This window comes from Equus przewalskii, chromosome 12, assembly GCF_037783145.1.
Source record: "Equus przewalskii isolate Varuska chromosome 12, EquPr2, whole genome shotgun sequence".
Classification (NCBI taxonomy): Eukaryota; Metazoa; Chordata; class Mammalia; order Perissodactyla; family Equidae; genus Equus; species Equus przewalskii.
Window position 1 is genome coordinate 35,181,269 of NC_091842.1, and position 24,753 is coordinate 35,206,021.

The window sequence follows — 24,753 nt, forward strand, 5'->3', positions numbered from 1 at the left end:
TTGTAAATATCCAACCAAGGAAGAAGATCTTGTATGTTTTTGATAATTGCATGCCCAAGGTCATAATATTTATAGTCTAGAATTTCTTTGACCATTGAAATTTCCATAGTCGAGTTTCAAATTACTGTATATTAATTAAGTATAAAATTTTCTTAAAGCCAAAACTTTCTTTTCCAGTTGCTTGATAATGTGGAAAATAAGATGAAAGGCACGTGTGTAGAAGGCACCATACCTAAATTATTCAGAGGCAAAATGGTGGTACGTGATTATCAGTTTAAAAGAATGGTTTTAGAAGATTTTTGCGATGGGAGTATTTTGACAATTAATACTCAAGGCGTCTTCTTTTCCTTACTTGTAGTCCTATATCCAGTGTAAGGAAGTAGACTATCGGTCTGATAGAAGAGAAGACTATTATGATATCCAGCTAAGTATAAAAGGAAAGAAAAACAGTAAGTTCTCAGTCCACGATGGCACGGCCTCTCAATGCTTTCTCTTTTGTTTCATGCTTCATTTACACAAGCGATTTTCATCGAAATATGGCATAGATAGAGAAAACTGCCCAAATCGTGAGTGTCGAGCTCATGGAGTGAACGAGAAACAGAACGTTTGCCGGCCCGGGTGTTGGTCCTTGCCGGTCGCCACCTCCTCCTCCTCAGAGGAAACCTATCCTGGGGTATTTCTGTGTCTTTTAAATATTTACGGACACGGAATCACGTAGGGTGTTGTCTCTCCTGTCATCTGCTCAGCGTTCTATCTGTGCGATGCATCCGTGTTGGGAGGAGCAGTGGTGTCATCATTTTCATCACTTCATATGATTGTATCAGAACTTTTTGGAACTGTTTTTCCTCTTGATAGATCTTTGTGTTTTCCGTGGGAGGCTATTAGGCATAAGGCTCACTGTCTCCAGTGCACGTATGTTTGTGGTTACGGTGAGCGGAGTGCTGGCTCCTAGGGTACGCACGTGTTCAGCTTAATAGAGAAAGCCAGCAAGGTTCCCAAATCTGCTTATCGGTTTTGGCCCCCCCCCGCCCCGGAGCTCGAGTTGTCCACGTCCACACCAGAATTGTCGCTTGTCAGACTGTGAACATTGTGGTGGCAGTGTGGTGCTGCCTCGGTTTGAACCTGCGTTTCCCGGAAGATCACTGAGGCGGCCATCTTTTCAAGCGCTTACTGGCAGTTTGGGCATCTTAGTGAGCGTATGGGGTATAGTTAGTAATGACGTCACGTCCTCGTCTCCTCATTCTCTCGCTGGTTTCTGATCTCTCTCTGTCCTCATCATGGGCTGTGTTTTCCGCTCCTTCGCGTGTCTGGTGCTCTTCCCGGATCACAGCGTTGTGATCTGTATCTTGCTGTGTGTCGGATAGGGGTAACCGTCGTTCTGGGGCGCGGTGAAGTCACTCGAGAGCAGCTCGGTTCTCTGAAGGCCTGTTTTCAGGCTTCGTCAGGTGGGAGCACCGCAGCTCTTAGTTTAGGGCTGATTTGTCCCAAGACCTGAGGTGGCAGCTCTCTGAGTTCCAGCCTGAAGTCACGTGTCCAAGGTTGTCCACTGTGGCTGGAGGGAATGTAGACTGTCCCAGGCCGGTGTGAGTTCTGGGGACCATCCCCCCGATCTTTTTGGTGGTTCTTCCCCAGCCCTAGGTAATTTCCTTTCTACTCACTGACAGTACTCCCTGACGGCTCCAGGAGAGCCCTCTGCCCGTCGCTGAGCTCTCCTCCTGTGCCGCTTTGTCCTCGCGGGCCCTCCCTCCCACAGATTCCAGCCGCCGTGGGTCCTCAGATTCTCACGGTTGTCCCCTCAGTCCCTCTGGAGACTCTGGCCCTGGTCGGGGTTCTCGTCCCTGTGCTGCAGCCTGGCCACGCCACACGGTGACCGGGCAGTTGAGGGGCCCTCTCGGGTCACCGTCCTGCACTGCCTGTTGTCCAGTGTATGCGGTTTTCCCCGTGGTCCGGTGTCCTGTCGTTCACTGCAGGAGAGTGAGTGTGGTTCCTGTGGTCCAGTCCTCCTTGTGTCTGGACACTGCTTCTGGGTGGATTAGCGAGACCTTCCACCAGTGTGGGCCTGCCTTGCACTCTTTCAGTGTTGCCATTTGTTTAATGGGATTTCATAATTTTAGTGAAACCCAGTGTTATCAGTCTTTCCTTTTGTGTCCTAAGAACATGGGCCCTGGAGTCCTAAGATACTCTTATCTGTTATTGTTTTATCTTTTCTGTTTATCTGCAATCCACCTGGAATAGTGTTTTTCCCATGTGATGGGGGGTCGACATTGATCCCCACCCCTGCCCTCCCGTGTGGACATCGGTGGGGGGGTGCGGGGGGAGACCCACGTGTGCCTCGTTGCTCTGCTGTCAGCCGTTCGTGTTTGTGTAGATGTTTCTAGACTCTTTCTTCTTGTTATCCTTGGGTGAATTCTACATTCATTCTTATTTTCAGCCTTATTGTGGTTTAATAGACACATATTATAAGATATTTAAAGTGTACGCCATGATTATTTGGTACATATTACGTTGTGAAAGGATTGCTCCCATCGAGTTAGTGAACATGTCCATCACCTCACTTTTTCTTTTCTTTGGTGAGAACATTTAAGCTCTACTCTTAGCAAATTTCACTTATATGATGGAGTGTCGTCAACTCCAGTCACCGCATTAGACATAGATCCTCAGTCCTTTTGCATCTTAGAGCTGGAAGTTTGTGCCTTTTGACCAGCCTCTCCTTATTTCCCCCATCCCTGGCCCCCACATTCCTACTCTCTTTCTTCATTGTCTTAATAATTTTAGCTTTATAATAAGTGTTTTGGTCAAAATTGGTACTTCACAGTTAGTTGATTTTGTTATTAAAACATTGACCCCATGTTATCGTTTGTAACACCTTTAGGAAACGACGTTAGTATCCTTAGAGTGTCGCCCTCTGCTGGGTCGGGAAGGTGGGGATACGCGTGGAACTTGCCTCCCATGGAGGCTGCATGTTACTGCTCGGAGCTGCCCTTGCGCCTGCTCTTCCCGGGCGTTCCCCAACACGCTGGGTTGGCTTATTGTAGTCGAAGCTTTCCTGATGATTTGGCTGACTTTGCTCTCTTTCTCTCTTGAAGTATTTGAATCATTTGTGGATTACGTGGCAGTAGAACAACTCGATGGTGACAATAAGTATGATGCCGGCGAGCACGGCTTGCAGGTAACGTGGAAACTCTGTACTCGTGTCCCGTGTGACTTTTCACTTTGTTTTCAAACCTCTTGCGTAATTGAGAACTAAAAACTCACTTGCACCTTTTCATGGGCTGCTAGGATTTTCTCTCTTAGTCTGACCTTATATTTTAGAGAGCCCTGAGCGTGCCTCGATGGAGTTGAACGGGATGGGAGGGAAGGGTCGGCGGGAAGTTCAGGTGCAGCTTGTTGGAGGCCCGTCCCTGTGTCTGAAGACGTTTTCCTCAGTTCTCCCAGGCATCGCTAGAATTTTTCAGTCACTTGGACTCTGTTTTGCTTTTTTTGTGATGGAGTTCCAGTTTTCTGAGGATCGCCACCTCTGGAATGTTCGGTTACTTGCTGTATGAATACTTGGTGTCCCTGCTTGTTTCCCCCATGACCCCACGGGGACTCTGGGCAGAGCAGTGAGTGTTGGGAAGAAGCGGCCAGTCCGTGGTCTGTGGAGGGACGTGGTCGGTGGGTCTGCAGCATCCTCACGCATCCAGCCGTCCAGGGTCTGTGTGGCAGCCTCATAACCTTGACTCACTGGCTTAACTGATTTACGGTTTTCCAGACCGTCTTCCAGACCATTTACCAAGGCTGCCTTTATAATTCATGGTGCCAACGTACCCATTTTGCAGTGGGCCACAGATCTGTTATTTTCCTCCTTGGTCGGGCCGCTCAGGACGCCAAGTTGTAGATCAGAAAGTCACTTTGCAAACATGCAGTTGGATATTAGGAAATACTTTCAGTCAGTTCACAAGGATTGCCCTTATCCACACTGAATGTTTTAGAGTCTGGGTGAACAATACGTGTGTTAGACTCCTAGTCTCAGTGACAGTGGTGGAGGAACAGAATTATTTTATTCTTCAGGTTGTATTAAAACCACGCCATTGCTTTGTGTGGCAGTAGGTTCCTGGGTTTTTGTTTTTCTTTCCAGAGATAACCCTGTCCTCTTAAATACGCTAATGTACATCCGAGAGCATGGCCAAATAGGTGTGCACTGTCAGAGCCACCGGTTCCTCCAGGTGGACCTCGCTAGCAGGTGTTGAGAATGAGGGCTGCAGCTCAGCAGGGAGGTCTGAACTGGACATCCAGCGTGTGGAGCCCCCCTGGCCGCCTGGCAGGGGTTGACTTTGGCAGAGGCTTAGTGAGGAAAACAAAGTGGGCTGAGGTGCAGCAGAGATGGAGCGTGAGGAGGGAGAGCCGTGGAGCCCCGGGTCCCTCCGGAGAAGGGCATGTCTGGAAGTCGGGGGTGTCCTGCAGCACAGAGAATGGCAGTGAAGGGCCTTGCCGATAGTGACACAGAATGTTCTCTAGACGCGGGATCGAACAGTACGCCCCGAGCGTCTGCTCCACAGCACGAGCCTCCTTCCGTGAGCGTCAGCACGTCAGGGAGAGGCACCTGGTCCCTGCTGGTCCTCCCCACCCGGAACTGTTGACCTGTGCTTGTTCAGAAGGTCGGACGCCGTCAGTACACCTAATCTGACATAATTGGAACCAGAGGCTTCTGCTTTTCCATTTCGTGATTTTTGCATATTTCTCATATTGTTTAATGACAGGATAATAAGGCAGCAGGTGACTACGCCTTACTTTACTTAACTCTTCCCTTGTTGCCGGTCCTCAGGATAGAATATAGTCCACACTGAGAGGGGCTGTCGCACACAAGGTGTGGCAGCATTATTTTAGTAGCAGCCGGACACGGATCCGACAGAACACTTGAGAGGATCCTGGGTGGAAACCAGACCCCCACCTCTCCCCACCAAAGGCCCAGCGTGTCCCACTCTTGGAAACACTGTTGCTTTCATTGCCTCAAGCAGAGGCGAACTAAACGTGCATTTCTTTTTCTGTGTTCAGGAAGCAGAGAAAGGTGTGAAATTCCTAACGTTGCCACCAGTGTTACATCTGCAGCTGATGAGGTTCATGTATGACCCTCAGACGGACCAAAACATCAAGATCAACGACAGGTAATCTGGGGCGGGCTTGAGATGGAGACATGGTCGCCGTCCTGCTGGGGCTTCGCCTCAGGGCTGTGGTCGGTGTCCACAAACTCTCTTTAAAGGGGTCATTTCACTAGGAGATTTCGAGGTGCCCCCTCCGTATCCCTCTCGAGAAACCCTGTCCCCTCCACCCGGGGCCAAATGGGAGTCCATGTGAGGAGAGGGCACTTTCTGCCTTCCCCCAGAGGTAGATGTTGATTTCAGTGGATTTGTTAAATAGGCCTCTCCAGTGTTTTCTAGTCTGAGTCGGTGCTGACTTTTAGAATGCAGAGTTTTTCCCCTGACCGGGCTGAGAACCAGCCGTGTGGACTAGACTCGAGGGAGAAGGTGGCCCCAGTCAGGTGACCAGCACCTGCGGGCCTTTGCTGTGGAGCAGATAAGACGCCAGCCGGTGGGCAGCCTGCAGCCCACGTCCCGCCTGCTGGTGTGTTTCGATGGGTCCTCACCTTAGTTTTGTTTTTATTGGAATTAGTTGCCAATATTTAAAAAAATCATGAGATTTCCCATAAAAGTCCAGATTTCTGGCATCTTTTAGGAATTCAGAACATTTGGCAGCACTGAGCCAGAATTCCCGAGGGCAGGGTGGCTGGCGCTGTGTGGCGGCCGCCCCTCGGTGCCCAGTGCGCATGCTCTGCCGCTCCGTCCTCACCTCCCGTCCCTCCCTTCCTGCCTTGGGGCTCTCCTGATGATGAATTTGACCGTGTAATTAAAATGTTTATGGAGCCAGTAATGTAAAAACAAGTCGAGTTCAGGATGTCTTTAGAAATCACAGGGTGGGGATTATTTTTTACGTTTTTTCCGTCTCCAACTTTATCTTTTCCACCTTTCTCAAACCTGCAGGATATCCTTAGTGGTCTGAGTTCCAGACCATCAGTCACTCATTAATACATTCGGAATTACCCACTTCCTGGAAAAGGCTGTGTTTACCACAAAGACTGACTTGTGTAATATCTTTGAATTTGAACTTAAAACCTGTTAGGTGTCTCTGCTTGGTAGGCATTTTCCTCATGTCTGGCGTCAGGTTTTCTATCGACATGTGAATAACTCATTCTGATGAGCAGGAGCCACCTCAGAAGTAGCTCATGGAGCCCCCACTCAGATCCACCCCTCCCTTTCCACCTGAGTGTGGGCCAGTAAATATGGCCTGAAGGTGAAATAGTTCACGTGTAAGTGAAACTGCGATTTCTTTAAAAATTCTTTTCAATAGGTTTGAATTCCCTGAACAGTTACCGCTCGATGAATTTTTGCAAAAAACAGACCCTAAGGACCCTGCCAACTACATTCTCCACGCGGTCCTGGTTCACAGTGGAGACAACCACGGCGGGCACTACGTGGTGTATCTCAACCCCAAAGGGGACGGCAAGGTGAGTGCGGCAGCACAGGGAACTCAGGCTGCGGGCGCCTGCGGCCTGTCCTCTTCCCCCTGATGGCCTTGATGGCGGACGAGTCCTTCCTGGCCTGTGATTGATCCGTATGTTCTGACGTAGATTAAGTCACTGATCCTTTAAAGGTGCATAGTAAATTAGTGATTGGACTTTAGTCGGACTTTCTATCTGCTACGAGGCACTTTATTTTCCACTTATGAATACCAAGAGGACAGTGATCCACGGCCTGGGCATGGGCAGGGGTGGCGGCGTGGGTTGCGTGTTACTTTGTGTGTCCCGCTGTCGGTGCTGCATAATGCACTGTCTCTCCCTGGTTCCCATGGCGCTCATTGCGTGGTTTTCAGGGAGCAGAGGCGGGTCTCAGGTCTGCGTCCCGGCGCACAGGGCCAGGGAGGAACAGCACAGGCTGAGCCTGCCTAGCTCTTGCTGAGGGCATCTGATGGAGAGACCCCAGCACCAGACCCGTGTGAACCTTTGCCCATGGATCGAGTGCCGTTTAAAAGGACTCAGTCCACGACGACGAGATGGGCGGCTAACTGTTGGGTGCCAGCTCTGCTGACTCACCTCAGGCGGGCCCTTACTTGCTGTCATAGCACGTCATGAGAGCAGGTCAGATGTCCCGGTCAGTGCTGGGACCCACCATAGCCTTTCAGTTCCACTGGCTGGGCTAGCTGCACTCTCCGTGGCTCTCGATTCTGTGGAGAGTTGTGGCGTTGGTAGATTGAATGTCAGTGGAAACGGGCTGTTTGAATAGATGACAGAGTTGCCACTGGGTGAGCATCAGCCGTCCCCCCGAGTGCCGGGTGAGGAAGGCGGGAGACACGATGTGTAAGAGGGCTGCATCAGGTTGCGCCCTTTAGGACAACGCGCCCGGTAGTCGTGGCCTTGTCCACGCACCTGTCTCCCGCTCATGCCCCTCGCGCCCTCTGCAGTGGTGTAAGTTTGACGACGACGTGGTGTCGAGGTGTACAAAGGAGGAGGCCATCGAGCACAACTACGGGGGCCACGACGACGACCTGTCCGTGCGGCACTGCACCAATGCCTACATGCTGGTGTACATCAGGGAGTCGCGGCTGAGTGAGTAGGGCGCTCGCCACGGCGCGCGGAGCTGCACCGCCGGCCCCGGCTCTCCACTGCTGGGTGCTTAGGCCACGTTACCGGGGACCTCAGCTGTGTCACCCGTCCACACCCCTTCACCGCCGCTTCTGCCTTAGTCACGACGTTGAGAGGCTGGCTGGGGTGGGCTCGTGGGTTTTGATCTAGAGTCCTGGCACCAAGAAATTCCACTTGAGTGAATGCCTCTGTTAACTCTGACGTGAAAGTGGGATCCTCTAAGGAGGGGTGAGCAGAACTTGCACAAAGGTGAACAAAGGCCATCTGTCCTGCAGGTGAGGTTTTACAAGCTGTCACCGACCATGACATTCCTCAGCAGCTGGTGGAACGATTACAGGAGGAGAAGAGGATCGAGGCCCAGAAGCGGAAGGAGCGGCAGGAAGCCCATCTCTACATGCAAGTGCAGGTCAGCCTTTTAGTGTCACGTGACCCTCTGGTCCCCGGGCGGTGGGGCCCCTGCTGAGGGGAGCGGCTCTGGGGGCTTGGGGGGCCTTGGGCTCCTTCCCAGGGGTTGTTGACAGACGGGCGGGGGTCCTGCCCTGTGCCGCTCTGGGCAGCTCCTTGAGCATTTTTAACTGAGCAACTGCTCAGGCCTGTTCCCCGACGGCATGGAATATCTGGATGTCAGTTGTGGGGTAAGGCGGTGGAGTGAGGAGGACTCAGGCCTCAGACAGAGCACCGACATGTCGGAGTGTTGAGCAGTGAGAGGGCTCAGGAGCAAAGGCCCCAGTGGAGGATGCGTCAGCGGGAGAGCTGCCGTCGCGGAGAGCAGAGCCCGGGGCGCGGGGCGGGGGCAGACGGAGCAGGAAGGAGCCTCGCACCTTGAGGCGAGCTTCCAGGTGCTGGGGGTGCAGGATTCACTTGCCATGTTAGGAAACAGAGGCATTTGTTGTAACCAGTTGCCTGCCTGGGAAAGAGGCCCATGGTGTGGGCTGGCTTTCTAATGCTTGGGGGTCCCCGCACACAGGGGTTTCCAGCTGGCGCTTCTGGCTGAGTGGAGTGACCACGCGGATATGAAGGTTCTCTCTCTTCCAAACCCTGGTGTAGTTCCAGGTCACTCTGGTACTTCCCTCCTTGCATCCTCTCAGGGAGGCTCATCGGAGCAGAAGACGAGCTGTTGTTAGCATTTCACTCTTGGAACTTAGTCTTGACCAGTGTTTGATCTTATGTGTCAGTTGTCAGATGTAAACTCGGTTCTGTGTTTTCGTGCGTGTGTTCAGATAGTCGCAGAGGACCAGTTCTGTGGCCACCAAGGAAATGATATGTACGATGAAGAAAAGGTGAAATACACTGTATTCAAAGTATTGAAAAACTCCTCGCTGGCTGAGTTTGTCCAGAACCTCTCGCAGACCATGGTGAGTGCCGCTCGTTCTGCTCACGGTTCATTGTGACTCCTGAGTCCCAGCTTCCTTCTTTCTGACCTCTGGGGTCGGCGCTGTGTCCGCTCACTGCCCGACAGGTCGGGTGAGTGACCTGCGCTCTTTCCTTCTGGGCTGGGCCTGCTTTTGCCCTTTGACCTCATCTTTCAATAGAATCTCCAGTGAAGGAAGTTGAATGTGATCGTGAGTCTCCGCCTTTGCAGGCACATCTCCCCACGTTTTTTTTTCTTTTTGTAAAATGGGCACTTTTGCGCCCTAAAATGATGCTAGTGATCCTGAAGGCAGAACACTGTTGTCCAGATGAGTGGGGAGTTCTAATTATGGTTTTTTTCTTAGAATCATAGAATCATTACATTGATACAGAATTATATTATGGGCTGATTTTGTTTGGCTTAATTTAATTTTTTTTTTACCCCTAGGGATTTCCACAAGATCAAATTCGATTATGGCCCATGCAAGCCAGGAGCAATGGAACCAAACGACCGGCCATGTTAGATAACGAGGCAGACGGCAATAAAACGGTGAGCGGCGGTGACCTGCCTCGCGTGCATGCTGCTGGCCCAGTTGCACAGACGTGAACGTTTTCTCAGTCCTCGCATGTAGCGTTCCGCTCTCAGCCATTCGCGTCCTCTAACATCAGCGTCTCTTTGGCACTAGATGATTGAACTCAGCGATAATGAAAACCCCTGGACGATATTCCTGGAAACAGTTGACCCGGAGCTGGCCGCCAGCGGAGCCACGCTACCCAAGTTTGATAAAGATCGTAAGTGCCCACCGCACGCGCAGACCCCTTCAGAGTGGGGACGTGCGTTCGTGGACTGTCGCTTTGGACTCCCGGGGTTAAGCGTTCGTCCCTTGCAGAGAAGCCTGGTTAGTTCCACCAGTGCTCCTTGAGCCCCGCCGTGTCCAGGGCTCCTTGACGAATCCGAGTGGGAGCCGCTGGGTTCTGGTGTCGGGGAGTGAGGAGAAGGCGGGAGCTCTCTTGAGCCCCGTGTTCCATGCTGAGTCTCGGCCCCCGTGCTTTGCTGGGCTTCTGTTAAGGGCAGATAGTACGCATTTCGTGCTGGTGGGCCCCACGGCCTCTGCCTGCCCCTGCAGTGTGAAAGTGGCTCCAGCGAACGGGTCAGTGACAGGCTGACTGGAGTCCAGCACCAATTTACCAAACATGTGGGTCGGAGTTTGCCGACGCCTGCTGTAAAATGGTAGATTTTGTTGCTACAAGTGGTCACGTGTTTGGCAGAGACACTGCCGTTAAAGTGTTCCCATGGGAGCCTGCGGCTGGCCAGTTAGTGCCAGGTCTTAGGCTAGGAGTCCTAGTTCACTGCACTGGGTCCGATCTGCTGCCTCAGAGGCAGAGTTTGCCGCGGGGCTGACGTCTGGAAAGAGGCTGCACACAGGACCAGCCTCTCGAATGGACCCCACCTGACCTGGTGGCTTTTAGGTGCCGGAAGCTGTCGTTTCCACTGCTGACTAAGCTTCCTACAGATAGGTTTTTAAACAGTGTACTGAGTGTTAAGATGCTAACAAAACCTGTTTATTAACCTTGTAGATGATGTGATGTTGTTTCTGAAGATGTACGATCCCAAAACACGGAGCTTGAATTACTGTGGGCACGTCTATACACCCATATCCTGTAAAATACGTAAGTGCGGGCCGCACTCGCCCTCTCGCCCCGTGCGCGCCAGTCTCGGGGGTCTCACAGCGGCGGATTCTTGTTCTCTTTCGTCCAGGTGACTTGCTCCCGGTTATGTGTGACAGAGCAGGATTTCTCCAAGACACTAGCCTTATCCTCTATGAGGTTTGGAGGGTTTATCTTTCCACGGTCCCTGTGCTGGTGGTGTGTGGAGGGTGGCGTTGGTTTGCAGGCCCTGGATTTGTTAGTGTTTAGCTGGTGGGACCTCGGGCACTCTGGAGTTGAGGATCACGTTAGTAGACTGTTTTACATTAAAAATGGTAGATTTTGTAACAAAAAACCACATTTGTGATTTTTTTAACCAATTTAGGATCAGCGATTATTACATCTATGGATGCTAATGTTTCCCATTGGCATTTTAACTTACTTAAAGCGTAGGGCTGATAGAATTGGGTGTAGAGAAAATACAGTTACGGCCATGTTAAGCCACAAACGCTGCATTGTAACCATGTCATGTTTTTTACTCCAGGAAGTTAAACCGAATTTAACAGAGAGAATTCAGGACTATGACGTGTCTCTTGATAAAGCCCTCGATGAACTAATGGATGGTGACATTATAGTGTTTCAGAAGTACGTACTTTCCAGAGGCTTTCACCGCTTTGTGCTAATATGAGGAGCTTTTTTCATAAGCCCTGGAACCAAGAAACAAAGTTGTGTCTGGAGCCCGAGTGGCGTTGCGTTTGCTGTGTCTCAGGATGCTGACCAAAGTGGCCAGCGCTGGGGGTGGAATTGGGGCCAGTGAACGTTATCATCACTTAATGCTCTTGTTCCCTGAAAATGTCTGCAGTGAGCAGGGTGGCAGAAGTCTTTATGCAATACCAAAGTGGTTTTCCTTCCCTTGAAACATGAGATTTCTTAGACAGCACCTGCTTAGGCATTTCACTGAAATCTGCCTGCATGCGAGGCCAGCAGGTCTGTGATCTCAGACACTGTCTCAGAAGGCAGACTGACGTTGCTCTCGGCTTTTCCCTTGCTTGAAGCCGTCCGGCCAGGGCAGTCCTGAACACGGGTTATGGGAGGCTGCGCAGTGCAGTGGCCAAGAGCAGGGCCTGGCGGTAAATATTTTAGACTCGCGGCTTCTCAGTCCTGCTGCCTTAGTGTGGGTGTGGTCATCTGCCGACTCCTGGGCAGAGAATGGGCTCTGCCACGTGCAGACTGCGTGGGCCCGGCTCTTCATCCTGAGCCCTTGCCCTCGTGTGCAGGGGAGGGGAGGGCACCATTCTGTTTCTGTGTCGAGATCAAGAATGGAAAGCAGGCAGTGCTGTGCGGGGCTCAGAGCGCCCCTTCTCTTGGCTTCTCGTCCGGCGCGTTGGGTAGCTGGGGCGGGCTCCTGGCCGCCTCTGCCGTGCGCCTGCCGCCACACCCCGCCGTCTGCGTCGCTGCGGCCTGAGAGGTGATGCTGTCTTCTGCCGGTGAGCCCGGCCTGGACGGTGCTGCAGTCTGAAGACTTCTTTTTCCCCCAGGGATGACCCCGAAAATGATAACAGTGAGTTGCCCACCGCAAAAGAGTACTTCAGGGACCTCTACCACCGCGTGGACGTCACCTTCTGTGATAAAACCATCCCAAACGACCCTGGATTCGTGGTCACGCTGTCCAATAGAATGAACTATTTTCAGGTATCCGCGAATGCTCTGCTCCCTTCAGATGCCACGCCGCAAGGACCGAGTTCTTGTTAAAAATGCCTGCTTGGGAGGCTGTGGTGGATTTGGGTCAGGAGGAGGGGTTGGAGGGGGTGGGCACTCACGTCGCCCCGGGCTCAGGAGCTGCTCCTTCACGGCCCCGTGCCCAGCGTGTGGCACCTTCTCAGCCGTCCAGGCCCTCTCCCCTGGGCGCGGTTTGGTTTCAGAGGGGATGGTTGTGACGGCTCCTCGCTTCAGTTATAGCATGTCAAGTGTGAACCATTAAAAAACTTAGTTTTTCTAAAAAAATTAGAAAATAAATCTAGAGACCTCACCGTTAAAAGTGAAGGACCCTTTACATGTTACCGTCACCGGGTGTGCTGCTTCCGTGGTGACGTGTTAAGGAGCGTAGTTTATTCCTGTTAGTACGTTTCTAGGGCGTTGAAATTCACCTGCTCACGTCGCACTCTTTTAAGAACGTAGGAGAATAAGTGATGGTGAAGTTTATTTGCAGTTTTCAGTTTGTTCCCCAGCATGTCCGACTCCTGCTCCTTTCCCTTCCAGGTGGCGAAGACCGTCGCACAGAGGCTCAACACCGACCCCATGTTGCTTCAGTTTTTCAAATCTCAAGGGTAAGCCTCGCGCGTGGACACCCGGCGTCTGGTCTGACTGCATGCTCTTCATGGTTCATCCAGACATCTTGAAACTAATTGTAACGAGTAGCCGGCCACTTCACCTGACATGCCATTTCTTGCTTAGTTTGAGTAGAGACTTGCCACCACTCACATCTTGACCACGCTACTCCAAGATGTCGGAGTAACTGACAGCCTCATCTAAAGCCAGACTGACTTTAGTTACATCATCAGTGCGTCTCCCATGTGTCCCGCTCGGTCCGTCCCTGCCAGGCTTTGTGTGCAGTGTCGCCATTGCAGCGAGCGTTCGGGTGTGACAGCCAGAGGGCCCTAGGACTCGGGGACCAGGAGCGTTAGAGAGAAGCCCTGTGCCAGGTCCACAGTGCGAGTGTAGGCGTGAGGCCAGGGGTGTGCTTGGGTGCTCGCTCACGGGGACTTGTGGCGGCCGATGAACAGGTCATGTGTTTCTGTGCTGTTTTCTCGTTAGGTATAGGGATGGCCCAGGGAACCCTCTTAGACATAATTATGAAGGTACTTTACGAGATCTTCTCCAGTTCTTCAAGCCTAGACAACCTAAGAAACTTTACTATCAGCAGGTATGAGTCCAAATTCACGTAACCTGGGTGCTAAAGAGAAGGCTCGGCCTTTGGGGACGCGCATCTCAAACGAATCTCTGTTTTCTTCACAGCTTAAGATGAAAATCACAGACTTTGAAAACAGGCGGAGTTTCAAGTGTATATGGTTAAACAGCCAATTTAGGGAAGAGGTAAGTTGTTTAACTGGCACGAATTTCTATTTTTCTGGGAGCTCGTTTATTGTTTCTCTCTCCATAGACCTTGAAAAGTCAAACAGCAAAAGAAAGCCTCATAAGTGACAGTGTGCTAGCGGCCGTCTGGCCGCAGAGTTTGAGAACATGGGCCCGGTGGCTGGTGGGGGGCTCTCTCTTCCCGCTCCTGCCACCCTGAGGCCTGGGGGCCGATGACCACGTCGGGCTGACGTCGGGCTGCCCGCCCTCCGGAGCTCTTTCTTGCCGGTCAGCAGATCTTGACGTTGCTGCCCTGCTGCCTGGTCTGGGCAGTTTTTCCTCAGGCCCTTCTGCCTCAGCCGGGCCTCAGTGAGTGCAGGCCTGCGAGCAGAGCCACCTGTTACTCCACTGGGCGCGTGCTTCTGAGCTTAACTGCCGTGGCCACTCCAGCGTCTCTTGCTTGTTCCACCCGGAAGACGTGTCCAGCCGCACTTTGAGTGGCTCCTCCAGGAGTTCTCTGCCCCCTGGGACCTTCCTAGCTCCCCCAGTTTTGAGGGAGAGTTGAGCCACGTGCCGTGAACGTTCTCGCCAGGGTGGAACTGGTTGGCTGAAGCACAGAGGCCCCATCGGGCCGTGGTCTAGCTCAGCCTGCTGTCTCACTGTGCCGAGAATTTGGACAGGCTGTAGAGGACCCCGCAGGGGGGTGATTCCCGGAGAAGCTGGCCTGCGAATGGCAAGGCGATTGCCTTTTGCAAAGTGGCCTTTCTTTTAAACTCGGCCGGTATGGGTGGGTCCCGGGTTCAGGTTGGGAGGTGGTCCACGAGAACTCACACCGGGGGTGGGGTCAGGGTGCAGGTAAAGTGGCAGGCGCTGGGCCAGCCGAGACCCTTGGAAACTCGGCTGCAGGCTTTCATCTCCTCGAGCAGAGTTGGTCGTTGCAGCAGACCCCCTCTGTCTTCTTTTAAAGCCTTTGTTTCGTCTCGTCCCTTCTTAGGAAATAACACTATATCCAGACAAGCACGGGTGTGTCCGGGACCTGCTAGAAGAATGTAAAAAGGCTGTAGAGCTCGGAGAGAAGGCGTCAGGGAAACTTAGGCAAGTGTTTCTGGCGGGGGGCAGGGGGTGGAACCAGCCCCGGCGTGCAGCTTGTCCTTGGGAGTTGGGCCCGGCCGGAACCACGCGCACTGTTGCCAGCCTCGTCTTTCAGCCTGTCCTTGGCAGCAGTCTGTGAATATTTCAGTCGGCCATGTCTTCCTCCTTCTCTGCCCATACGAATCACTTGTAGTAAAAAGGGGTGGTTTAAGCCAAGCAGAGGAAGGATATGGTTGAAATAGAATGATAACCAAAACTGGGGAAAGCTAGTTGTATTTGAGAAATTGGGCCGCTCCTGATGAGCGTAGCCACCATCCAGGCCGTGGGAAGAAGCCTCGGGTGTAATGGGAGTCGGCTCGCGTGTCAGTTGCCTGTCAGTCCGCTGGCAGGACGAGACAGCCTTGGCTGTCTGGTTCCCAGAATGTCTTCTTCGTAATGTTACTAAAAGAATGAGATCTTTATCTTGTTCTCTAAAGAGCGCGAGAAAACATCCCAGGCCCGCCTAGTTCAGAGCCATTGCAGGAAGCATTTCATAATAAAAATGTTCTTTCGAGAAAACTGTTCGTCAGTCATCTTTTTCACAGGAGCTTCTGTCGCTCCCCTCCCCCCTTGTCTTGCACAGGCTGCTAGAAATTGTAAGCTACAAAATTATTGGTGTGCACCAAGAAGACGAACTGTTAGAATGTTTATCTCCCGCGACAAGTCGAACGTTTCGAATAGAGGTAACTCCCTTGCAGACTCCCAGAGCCCCCGGGGGCCCTCGTGGGTGGGGCAGTCCACCCGCCGGTCGGTGAAGCATCGTGTCGACCTGCCCGAGTGGCTTTGCCTGGGTTGGTGTACCGGTCACTGAAGTGATCCTCAAGGTTAATTTTATTCTTCCAGATCTTGAAAAACAGTAAATGTTTTGTGGTGGTAAAATATACATAACATTAACTTGACCGTTTTGGCCGTCTTCAAGCGCACCGTTTGGTGGGTTCAGTATGTCACACTGTTAACGAGCATCACCACCATCCCTCGCCACAGCCTCGTCACATTCCCTGCCCGAGACTCCGCGCCCAGGAGCGCTCCTCTGTTCTGCCTCCTCTGAATGTGATGGCTCTAGATCCCTCACAGGAGTAGAATTACACAGTGTTTGTCTTCAGGAATTAACGTTAAATATAGACCACCAAGCAAATCTCATCAAGACTGTGGGTCCCTCTTGATGTTCGAGTTGCTGAAATTTCCACAGTAATGGGAATAACGCATTATTTGATCTCATAAAACCCGCAGTGTTAACAACTTGGATATCTTCTGGCTCTGAGTTCTTATCGTTCTCACAAGACTTGAACACGGCATTTTGGCAAAAATATGAGCGAGCTAACTTGTTGGAATAGCAAGTCAGAATTGAAATGTGGTGTTTTATATATAAATTTTTTTTCTGCCTTTTCTCCCCAAATCCCCCCAGTACATAGTTGCATATTTTAGTTGTGCGTCCTTCTAGCTGTGGCACGTGGGACGCTGCCTCAGCGTGGCCTGATGAGCGATGCCATGTCCGCTCCCAGGATCCGAACCAGTAAAAGCCTGGGCCGCCGAAGTGGAGCGTGTGAACTTAACCTCTCGGCCACAGGGCTGGCCCCAAAATGTGGTGTGTTGTCTGCATCCACTGCGTGACGCTTAACTGTTTGTGTTTCTACTGTTTGTCCTCAGGAAATACCTCTGGACCAGGTAGACATAGATAAGGAGAACGAGATGCTGGTCACAGTGGCGCATTTCCACAAGGAGGTGTTTGGGACGTTTGGAATCCCGTTTTTGCTGAGGATACACCAGGTGAGCTGCTTTGGTGATAGGCTGAGAATCTCGTCTCAAAACTGGAAGCTTCCTACCACTTCAGATGAGCGTTGCTGCATTTGGTTTTCGGCCTTGCCGGACTGGTCCTGGGCTTTGGTGGCATCTGCCTGGCCATGGGAGCTGCCAGTGTGGCACAGATGAGCACACGTGTCCTTCACCCTTCGCAGGGCGAGCATTTCCGAGAAGTAATGAAGCGGATTCAGAGTCTGCTAGACATCCAGGAAAAGGAGTTTGAAAAGGTGGGTCTTCTCAGCCGCCGTGAGTCATTAACGGGCAGCGCACTCCCGTCTTGACCATAAAGAAGCCTGACTTGTTTAGCCAGAGGAATGAGTTGCGCCCACGTCCAGGATTCATGGAGGAGGTCTCATTTTTGTCTTCCAGTTTAAATTTGCCATTGTGATGATGGGCCGACACCAGTACATAAATGAAGATGAGTATGAAGTAAACTTGAAAGATTTCGAGCCTCAGCCTGGTAAGAGCCCTCCCATGGTGTTTCTTAAGCGTGAGCTAAGTCTCGGGAGCAAGTGGTAAGTGGCTGGAGGCCAGCGGCCCTGGGTTCATGCGCCAGCTCGTGTGTGTGCGCAGCCGGGGGTCCCAGGCCTGCCTCCCTTAGCTGTCAGGGAGCGGTTGCAGCCTGCGGCCGACGGATCTTTAGAGATGGAAACACTCGGCATGCATTAGTCGGGGGCTAAACAGACTGAGCTTCAGCGTCACCATGTTGGTGGCCCTGGGTGGCGGGCGTGCTGTCCGGCTGTGTCGCCCATGGGAGCCGCTGCGGGGCTCCGTGGCTGTGGTTCCCTTCCCTCTGCGTGGTCCTGCGCTCGGAAGTCCTGGCTTCACCGGGACCCACACCTCGGGGTTGGCGTCCGCAGTGGCCCCCGGCCCAGGGGTCCAGGTCCGCTCTTGGTCTCACTGTTTCTCTCCCCCAGGAAACATGTCTCACCCTCGGCCTTGGCTCGGGCTCGACCACTTCAACAAAGCCCCCAAGAGGAGTCGCTACACCTACCTGGAAAAGGCCATTAAAATCCATAACTGACCTCCTGCTGCGGTGTGCAGGGCGAGGCCCAGCTGGGTGTGTGCCCCTTTTTAACAGCCGAGAACTTTGGCCCAGTGCACTCGATCCGTGTCCCAAGTCTTCAGCAAGAGGATTTGCTGCTGGTGTTAATTTTATTTTGTCGAGGCTGTTCAGTTTGGCTTCTCTGTATCTATTGACTGCCCTTTTTGAGCAAAATGAAGGTGTTTTTATAAAGCTTGGATGCCAATGAGAGTTATTTTATGGTAACCACGATGCGAGGCGACTGGCTGCGTCCGGGAGAGGAGGGCGCCAGCCTCTGCCCGGGGGCCTGAGCTGCCCGCCGCCTCCTGGGGCCCGGCCACCAGCCCTGCAGCCGCCGCTCTCACGTTTAGGCTCACCCGCCGTCTTTCCTCCAGTTACACTTCCCATGACCTTTTGTGCATCTGTAAAGGCGAAACAGAGAGACTCGCAGCCTAAGAAACAGCTCTGTCCTCCAGCGCGCGTCCGTCGCCCCTTCCTCGGTCCTCCTCTCCTCCGCTGCCGTCTCAGCCCGTCCGCTCCGGCAGCCCCTTTGCAGAGCGGATGCACTGAATCCAGTCCTGACAGACGTTCTGGGGTCTTTTTATTAAATTGCAAACACTGTTAAATACAATTAAGGTGTACTGTGCTGCCTCTCGGCAAACCTGATGAGCTCAGCAGTTCATAGGCGCAGGTGAAAACATTATAAATAGCGTTTCCTTCCAGTGGAACAGACGGGACACAAGACAGGAGAGCCTTTTAGCAAAGAGGGCATGCTCACTAGTGGTTAGTAAGCTGTTGACTTTGTACAAAAGTTAAAATAAAAAAGAGAAAAAAAAAGGAGAAATGAAATTGTATATTTAATGAACGACCATGTACACTTTCCCCGGGAGGAGGTTGGCTTTCTGTCGGGCGGTCTGCAGGTGGCCCTCACGGATGTGGATATTCATTGTGTGTAGTTTTCTTTCCGCCCCGGCCTTCGATTCTGGAGCTCGTGCCAGCCGCGTGTCTAGTTTTGAGTGCAGTAAAATAGAATCAGCAAATCACACTTATTTTTCACCCTTTTCCAGTATTTTTTTGTTTCTGTAGCAGCAGTGTACACCAACTCTTCCTGTATATTGCCTTTTTGCTGGAAAATGTTGTATGTTGAATAAAATTTTCTATAAAATGATCCTTCAGTGAGTGATGTGGAGGTTGAGGGTTTCCACTCCCCCTGGGGCTCGGCCCGGGAAGCCCCTTCCTTCCTCACAGGGTTTTGCCGAGAGAGTCTGCCCTGATTCAGTGCTGATGTACAGTTCTGTTGGGGGTGGGGGTTGTCTTGGATTTTGGGGGGTTTTCTTTGCCCCGTATAGTCGTGTTTGAGAAATAAAAGGTTTTCCAGGAGGGAGCTGTGTACAAGTGTGACTGGAAATACTGAGACGTTGAAGGCATAGTCCAGGGCAGGGCTGCACCCGGGGGACGTGACCCTCCACGGTTCGCCCAGTGCACAGTTCCTGGTCTCTGGGCTGGTCTGTCCCTCGGAGCGACTTGGTTTCCAGGTTTCCACTGTGGCGTGTGCCTTTGCGCCCGAGGCCTGCCTCCCACCCGCGCGTAGACAGCTCCCGTGGGCAGGCCGGCAAGGATCCCCCGCCAAGTGTGGGTCTTTCAGTGAACGTTCAAGTGTTGGGTTTTTAGTTTTAGATTTGGCCAAGGGTTGGTGATAGTCATAGGTAACTGAAACTTGGTATTCTCCCTTATTTTTTATGGAAGATTAGCTCTGAGCTAACTGCTGCCAATCCTCCTGTTTTTGCTGAGGAAGGCTGGCCCTGAGCTAACATCTGTGCCCATCTTCCTCTACTTTGTATGTGGGACGCCTGCCATAGCATGGCTTGATTAGTGGTGCATAGGTCCGCGCCCAGGATCTGAACCGGCGAACCCTGGGCTGCCAAAGCAGAGCCCGCGAACTTAACCGTTGTGCCACCAGGCGGCCCCCAGAGATGAAACTTTAAAGGGAGAAAACCACTGCCTTTCAGAGGCCTCCCTCCAGACCCTTGAGGATGTTTCATTCTCCCTTCTAAGATGTGTCTGCCATCTGAGTCCCTAGAACCCTGCGCCCCTGGGAACCACAGTGTTGCATTAATGAGGGGCTCATGGTCACTGTGGGCCATCCCTGTGACTTGTACACAGAGGCCTTGTGCTGGGAGAAATGGCCTTGTAAAATTGAGAGCAGCCGAGGGGACAGGGCCGCCATCTTCATCTTTGACAGTAGACTCTCACGTGCCCACGAGCATCCTTGGAGCATTAAGCACCTTCCCACTGTCCCCTGATCATTGCGCTTGGGGACCGCCTTTCAAACGAATTGCTGGCATTCTCTAAGACTGAGTCAGCTGTCATGGGGACCACCACATCCAGCAAGAAGAGAGTGTGCATCCCCAGCTGCGTTGGTGTCACTGCTATATGAGTAGATACATGATCACGTTTAAGGAGTCTGTACCTCTGGGAGGCGTGGTGTTGGCCTGTAACAGAGGGTGAGGGTGAGGCAGCCTCCTGCAGAGTCGCTCTGTGACACACGAGGGTCCCTCGGAGGGGGACCTGGGCCGGGGTTCTGGGCGTGGGGAAACGGGCTGGTTGCAGGGCCCTCTCCCTCAGCAAGGACCCCCGGGGCTGCCCTCGTGTGTGGCTCTCCCCGCTTCCCTGTCCCGCGCACGTGTTCGTGCTGCGTTGGCGTGTGGGTTTGAGATCCATGAGTAGTTGACTGAGGTCTCAAGTTTGAAACCGCCTTCACATCAGAGTGTACGATACTGGGTCTCGGCTCTGCAGCGCTGGGCGGTCCCGTGGTGACCACGCAGCTCTGCCGGAGCAGTGAGGCAGCCACGGCCGCACTCCAGTGCACGCGTGAGGCTGTGTTCCAGTGAAGCCTCAGTTGTGAATGAGGACAGGCAGAAGTCAGCTTGGCTCTCCAAGCCCCAAATCAGCCGGGAGAGCAGCCTGGGGCACTTCAGAGCCATCTGATTGGCAGGGCCGCCCGCAGAGGAGGAAGAAGGGGCCTCAGTGGCCCTGGAGCCAGACCGGGCCCCTCACTGAAAACAGGTTTCACATGTGGCCAAGTTGCAGCCACACGGCCCCATGTCTTTGTGGGTAGCTGCAGCGTTTCCTGCCAGTCTTGCCATTTTGCTCTAACCTAGTGCTGTCCACTAGAACCTTCTGCCCTGGTGACTTTCTGTCTGCACGGCCCGGTGCAGGCGCCACCCGCCACAGGCGCTAACACTTAGCTGCGGCCTGCTGAGCCGCTGGTCAGGCTTGTGCTGACTTGGCCTTCACGCCTTCAACCTTGAGTGAGGCCCTGACACCGGACCGCAGGGGCCTCTGGGACTGTCTGAGCCGAATTGGGCCTGCAGCTTCCGGAGGAGGGGTCCCTGCTCATCAGAGCTCCAAGGGGCCACTGACCCATGTGGCCAGGAACTGTCAGCCGGTGGTCTAAGGGTGGGCAGAAGGGCGTTCACACCAAGATCTTTTCGGATTTGATCACTGTTCACATTTTTCGTAATGAAATGTTAGGAGAGAAAAACCCACGGAGTCAGACCCCCCTACGGATGGAGCCCACTCCCGTAGTGAGAGCGGTGCTGGCCCACCCCCGTCCCCACCAGTAAAGACAGGTGTCCTTCCACCATCCAGACGCATTGCTGCCCAGCTGTCGGAGAGGCTGGGCGGCGCCGCAGGAAGAGGTGAGGGTCAGCTGTGGCCCCTCTGTGCACCCCACCCCACTGGGCCTTGCAGCTTCCTCCTGGCCTCTGTGCACAGCACAGGCAGGCTCGAGGAGATGCCACCCGGCAGGCCTCTGCCCACAGCCACCTGAGGCGGCCAGCCACCGGCTTCCACGAGAGCTCGGGGCTGGAGGTGAGTGCGAGGTGTCCCCTGTGATGGAGGCGCACTGGTCCTGTTAGTGGCCTGCTGGGGGCCAGCGCCGTGCCCTCCAGGCTGCCCCTGTGATGGGGGTTGTTGTCTCTTGGCTCTGGCTCTCTGGGGAGAATGGAGCTAAGCACCTGTCAGCAGTCCTCGTAACAGTTGTCACCCTGAGCACGTCGCACCGCAGTTCCCAGTGAGGCATCTGGGCAGCCTGAGTGACCCGGACACCGACTCTGAGAGGCTGAGCAACTGGCTGGGCTCTCGGGGCTGGCCAGGTGCAGAGCTGGCCGTGACCAGACTCACTGCCACCTTGCTTTCCAGGTGCCCCCACCCAGCCTCGCTGGGAAGGAGGGAGGGGGCCGTCCCCACGTTCAGATGAGGAGCTGCGGGAGCCGAGGGCAGGGCACTGTCGCCCTCCCAGTCCTGGGCCCTCCTGGCCACACCTCCAGGCCACGCCTGGCAGGACCCAGAAGCTGGTGCGGAGGCAGACCGTGAGCACGGAGGACCAGAGGGAAAGGTGTGCGGGAGAGTGAGGCCATGCCCGCCACACCGCCCCCCCCGCCCCCCGGGGCCGGGTTTTGCAGCCAGCTCTTGTGACAGGAGAACCAAGGTTGCCCGGGGCCAAGGCCTCAGACATTAAGACTAAGAAAGGGGAACAGTGGCTTAAACCCAGTTGTCACTCAAGGCAGTGAGTGAGGAGGTCCTGGGATGGTGGGGACATGGGGACTGGGGGGGCTCAGCCAGGGGGACAGCCGTTGTTCAGCGTGATGGTTGCTGAATGTGGGTCCTATGCAGCTGGACCTTCAGAGTTTTTTTGCAAGAAGCCGAAAAGTCTGGATTTTCCATGTGAATAAATATCCCAATTTTTAAAAGCTGACTAATGACTTTTTCTTTCTTAACACTGGACAGTGTAAGTGAGAAAGGCCTGGGGGCTGACCGTGGACTGGCAGAAGGGTGCTGGCTGGCACTGGGCGGGACCTCATTGAAGGCACGGTAGTGGCCAAGCCAGGCTTGTGCAGGAGGACCTGGGCCGCCACCCACGTGGTGGGCAGCACCCTCACGGGCTGCATCCCGCTTGGCGTTTGCCCTGGGAAGTGACTGTAACAGGACCGAACGCTCAGGTCTGTGCACCTATCTGCGAACCCAAGTCAAACCCAGCAAGTTGCTTGGAGCATGGACTCAGAACAGGGGCCTGAGCTCTGCAGATGTGTCAGCCCCGGCCAGAGGCTGACCATCGGGCACACCCCTGACTGTCACCCACAGGGCCCGGGAGCCTCTGCAGAGCTGCGGACCTGCTCCAACCAAAGACTGGCCAGGTCCCAGGTCAGGACTCTTCCTCCGGATAGTGGTGGCTGGTTGCCCGCCCCCGCTTTCGTGACTCGCTCTCCCTTTCAGGATGGACCCTCTCACCGTTTCTCCTGTAGACACGGAGACCAGATGGGGGGCCACGTGTCTTGTCGACCTGGGCCCTTTCTGCCTCCTTGGGTTCCCTTGGCACGCCCCTCCCCATCCTGATCGGTTCCCAGGTACTGGGCGCCTCGCCTGTGTCAGATGCTTCACCTTCTAACTCGAAACATGTTGTTCAGATGGGTCCTGTTTGGATGTGCAGACTGAGGCCCCCTGTCGTGCAGCGGGTGCTGACTCAGAAGTCAGTGCTCTCCCCGGCTCTGCAGGGCATCTCGGGGAGGGGCCGGGGGAGACGGCAGAGGGACAGACATTCACATCTGGAGACCTCTGTCCCCGGAGCTCGTCCTTCCTCCTGGCTGGTGTGGCATGAGGACCTGCCAGTGCTGTGACAGCAGGCCACGGGCAGAGTGGCTCTCACTTCACACACACACACACACACACACACACACACACGCAAGCACACACACACCCCTCCCCCGCCTTCCCTGGACAAGCCATCCCTCGGGCCTCAGCTTCCGCATCTGTAGGACGTGCTGGTGAACATCACAGAGGACCACTGGGCCACGTTTTAGTGAAGAAAATGTACGTCACACCTCTTCCTCCCCTGGCCCCTAATTCTCCCATCACTTCCCTGCTCCCTTCTCTAGGAAAGTTATTTTAATTAAAAAGATGGGTGAACAATGTTTTGCATATTTTGCTAAATAAAAAATCCCTTCGTTGCACCCCTGGGTTTTCCCTTGGCCCATCCCTGTCCTGGCCTCATCCCCAGGCAGATCCCACTTCGCCAGAAGGGATCCCCTTCGTAACCAGCCTGGGGCCTTTGAGCATCCTAAGCATTCGCCACGCTCCCACACAGCTGCGTGTGCAATACAGGGCGGCTGCCTGCTTGGCCCTGGAGGAATTGTAAGGATTAAACGGGAGCAAGGACGGGATTGAGATTCCCAGCTCCCGTAAACCCAGCTGTCCCCGCCAGGCCCTGAGGGCACCAGGGCCTGAGGAAAGTGACAAAGGCCCAAGAATGGTTGGTGACACTGCCGGCCAGCCGGGGCTGGAAGGAATAGGCAGAGAGAAGGGGCAGGCAGGGCATTCCAGAAGAGGGGAGAGGAAGTCTGGACGCCTGGGGGATGGGCAGCTCTGGGTTCTGGCTGGCCGGAGCGCAGAGCGGGGGAGGGAAGAAGAAGCCAGCCCACAGACGGCCTCCATTGACCCCAGGTCAAAAGTCTGGACTCGGTCCTGACGGTGGCCGGTTCCAAGCAGGTGTCTGGCGTCTTCAGAGCTGAAGTTACTAATTATTATTTTTTGCGGGGGAAGATTAGCCCTGAGCTAACATCCGTGCCCATCTTCCTCTACTTTATATGTGGGACGCCTGCCACAGCATGGCTTGACAAGTGCTGTGTAGGTCTGCACCTGGGATCCAAACCGGCGAACCCTGGGCCCCCAAAGCGGAATGTGCAAACTTAACCGCTGTGCCACCGGGCCGGCCTCCTGAAGTTACTAATTCTTACTTGGGTTAACTAAGCTTTTCTGTGCCAGCCACTGGCTGCTGGTGCAGACGGGAAGGAGCAGGTCAGACCTGGGGCAGGGAGACCCGTCGGGGGCTGCTGCCTCCTTCAAGGAAGACCAGGTGGGATAGAGGAGAGGAAGGCATCATTGAGGGGCAAATAGCCCGGGACGGAAGGTCGTGCGCAGGGCCTGGAGGGCTCTGGAATAAGACGGGAAGCTGCAGGGAGGCGGCGGTGCCATCCCCAGCCAGCAGGGCCACACG

The 24,753-nt window shown here is 53.9% G+C and overlaps 1 protein-coding gene across 9 annotated transcripts in view; it reads left to right on the forward strand.

Annotated features, from left to right (window-relative positions):
* USP7 (ubiquitin specific peptidase 7) overlaps window positions 1–18,867 on the forward strand; it is a 62,253-nt gene extending 43,386 nt beyond the window's left edge. For all 9 annotated transcript variants that reach the window (XM_070566801.1, XM_070566800.1, XM_008528248.2 and 6 more), the window contains 23 exons: window positions 178–258; window positions 359–449; window positions 3,087–3,169; window positions 5,035–5,144; window positions 6,385–6,541; window positions 7,495–7,639; window positions 7,951–8,081; window positions 8,896–9,030; window positions 9,474–9,575; window positions 9,712–9,817; window positions 10,604–10,696; window positions 10,785–10,852; window positions 11,217–11,317; window positions 12,211–12,364; window positions 12,932–12,999; window positions 13,487–13,595; window positions 13,688–13,765; window positions 14,739–14,839; window positions 15,459–15,558; window positions 16,523–16,642; window positions 16,831–16,902; window positions 17,045–17,135; window positions 17,593–18,867. In XM_070566801.1, coding sequence (XP_070422902.1) covers window positions 178–258; window positions 359–449; window positions 3,087–3,169; window positions 5,035–5,144; window positions 6,385–6,541; window positions 7,495–7,639; window positions 7,951–8,081; window positions 8,896–9,030; window positions 9,474–9,575; window positions 9,712–9,817; window positions 10,604–10,696; window positions 10,785–10,852; window positions 11,217–11,317; window positions 12,211–12,364; window positions 12,932–12,999; window positions 13,487–13,595; window positions 13,688–13,765; window positions 14,739–14,839; window positions 15,459–15,558; window positions 16,523–16,642; window positions 16,831–16,902; window positions 17,045–17,135; window positions 17,593–17,699 — 2,403 coding nt within the window. In that variant the 3' untranslated portion in view covers window positions 17,700–18,867. The remainder of the gene's footprint in view (window positions 1–177; window positions 259–358; window positions 450–3,086; window positions 3,170–5,034; window positions 5,145–6,384; window positions 6,542–7,494; window positions 7,640–7,950; window positions 8,082–8,895; window positions 9,031–9,473; window positions 9,576–9,711; window positions 9,818–10,603; window positions 10,697–10,784; window positions 10,853–11,216; window positions 11,318–12,210; window positions 12,365–12,931; window positions 13,000–13,486; window positions 13,596–13,687; window positions 13,766–14,738; window positions 14,840–15,458; window positions 15,559–16,522; window positions 16,643–16,830; window positions 16,903–17,044; window positions 17,136–17,592) is intronic.
* Window positions 18,868–24,753: the final 5,886 nt, after the last annotated feature.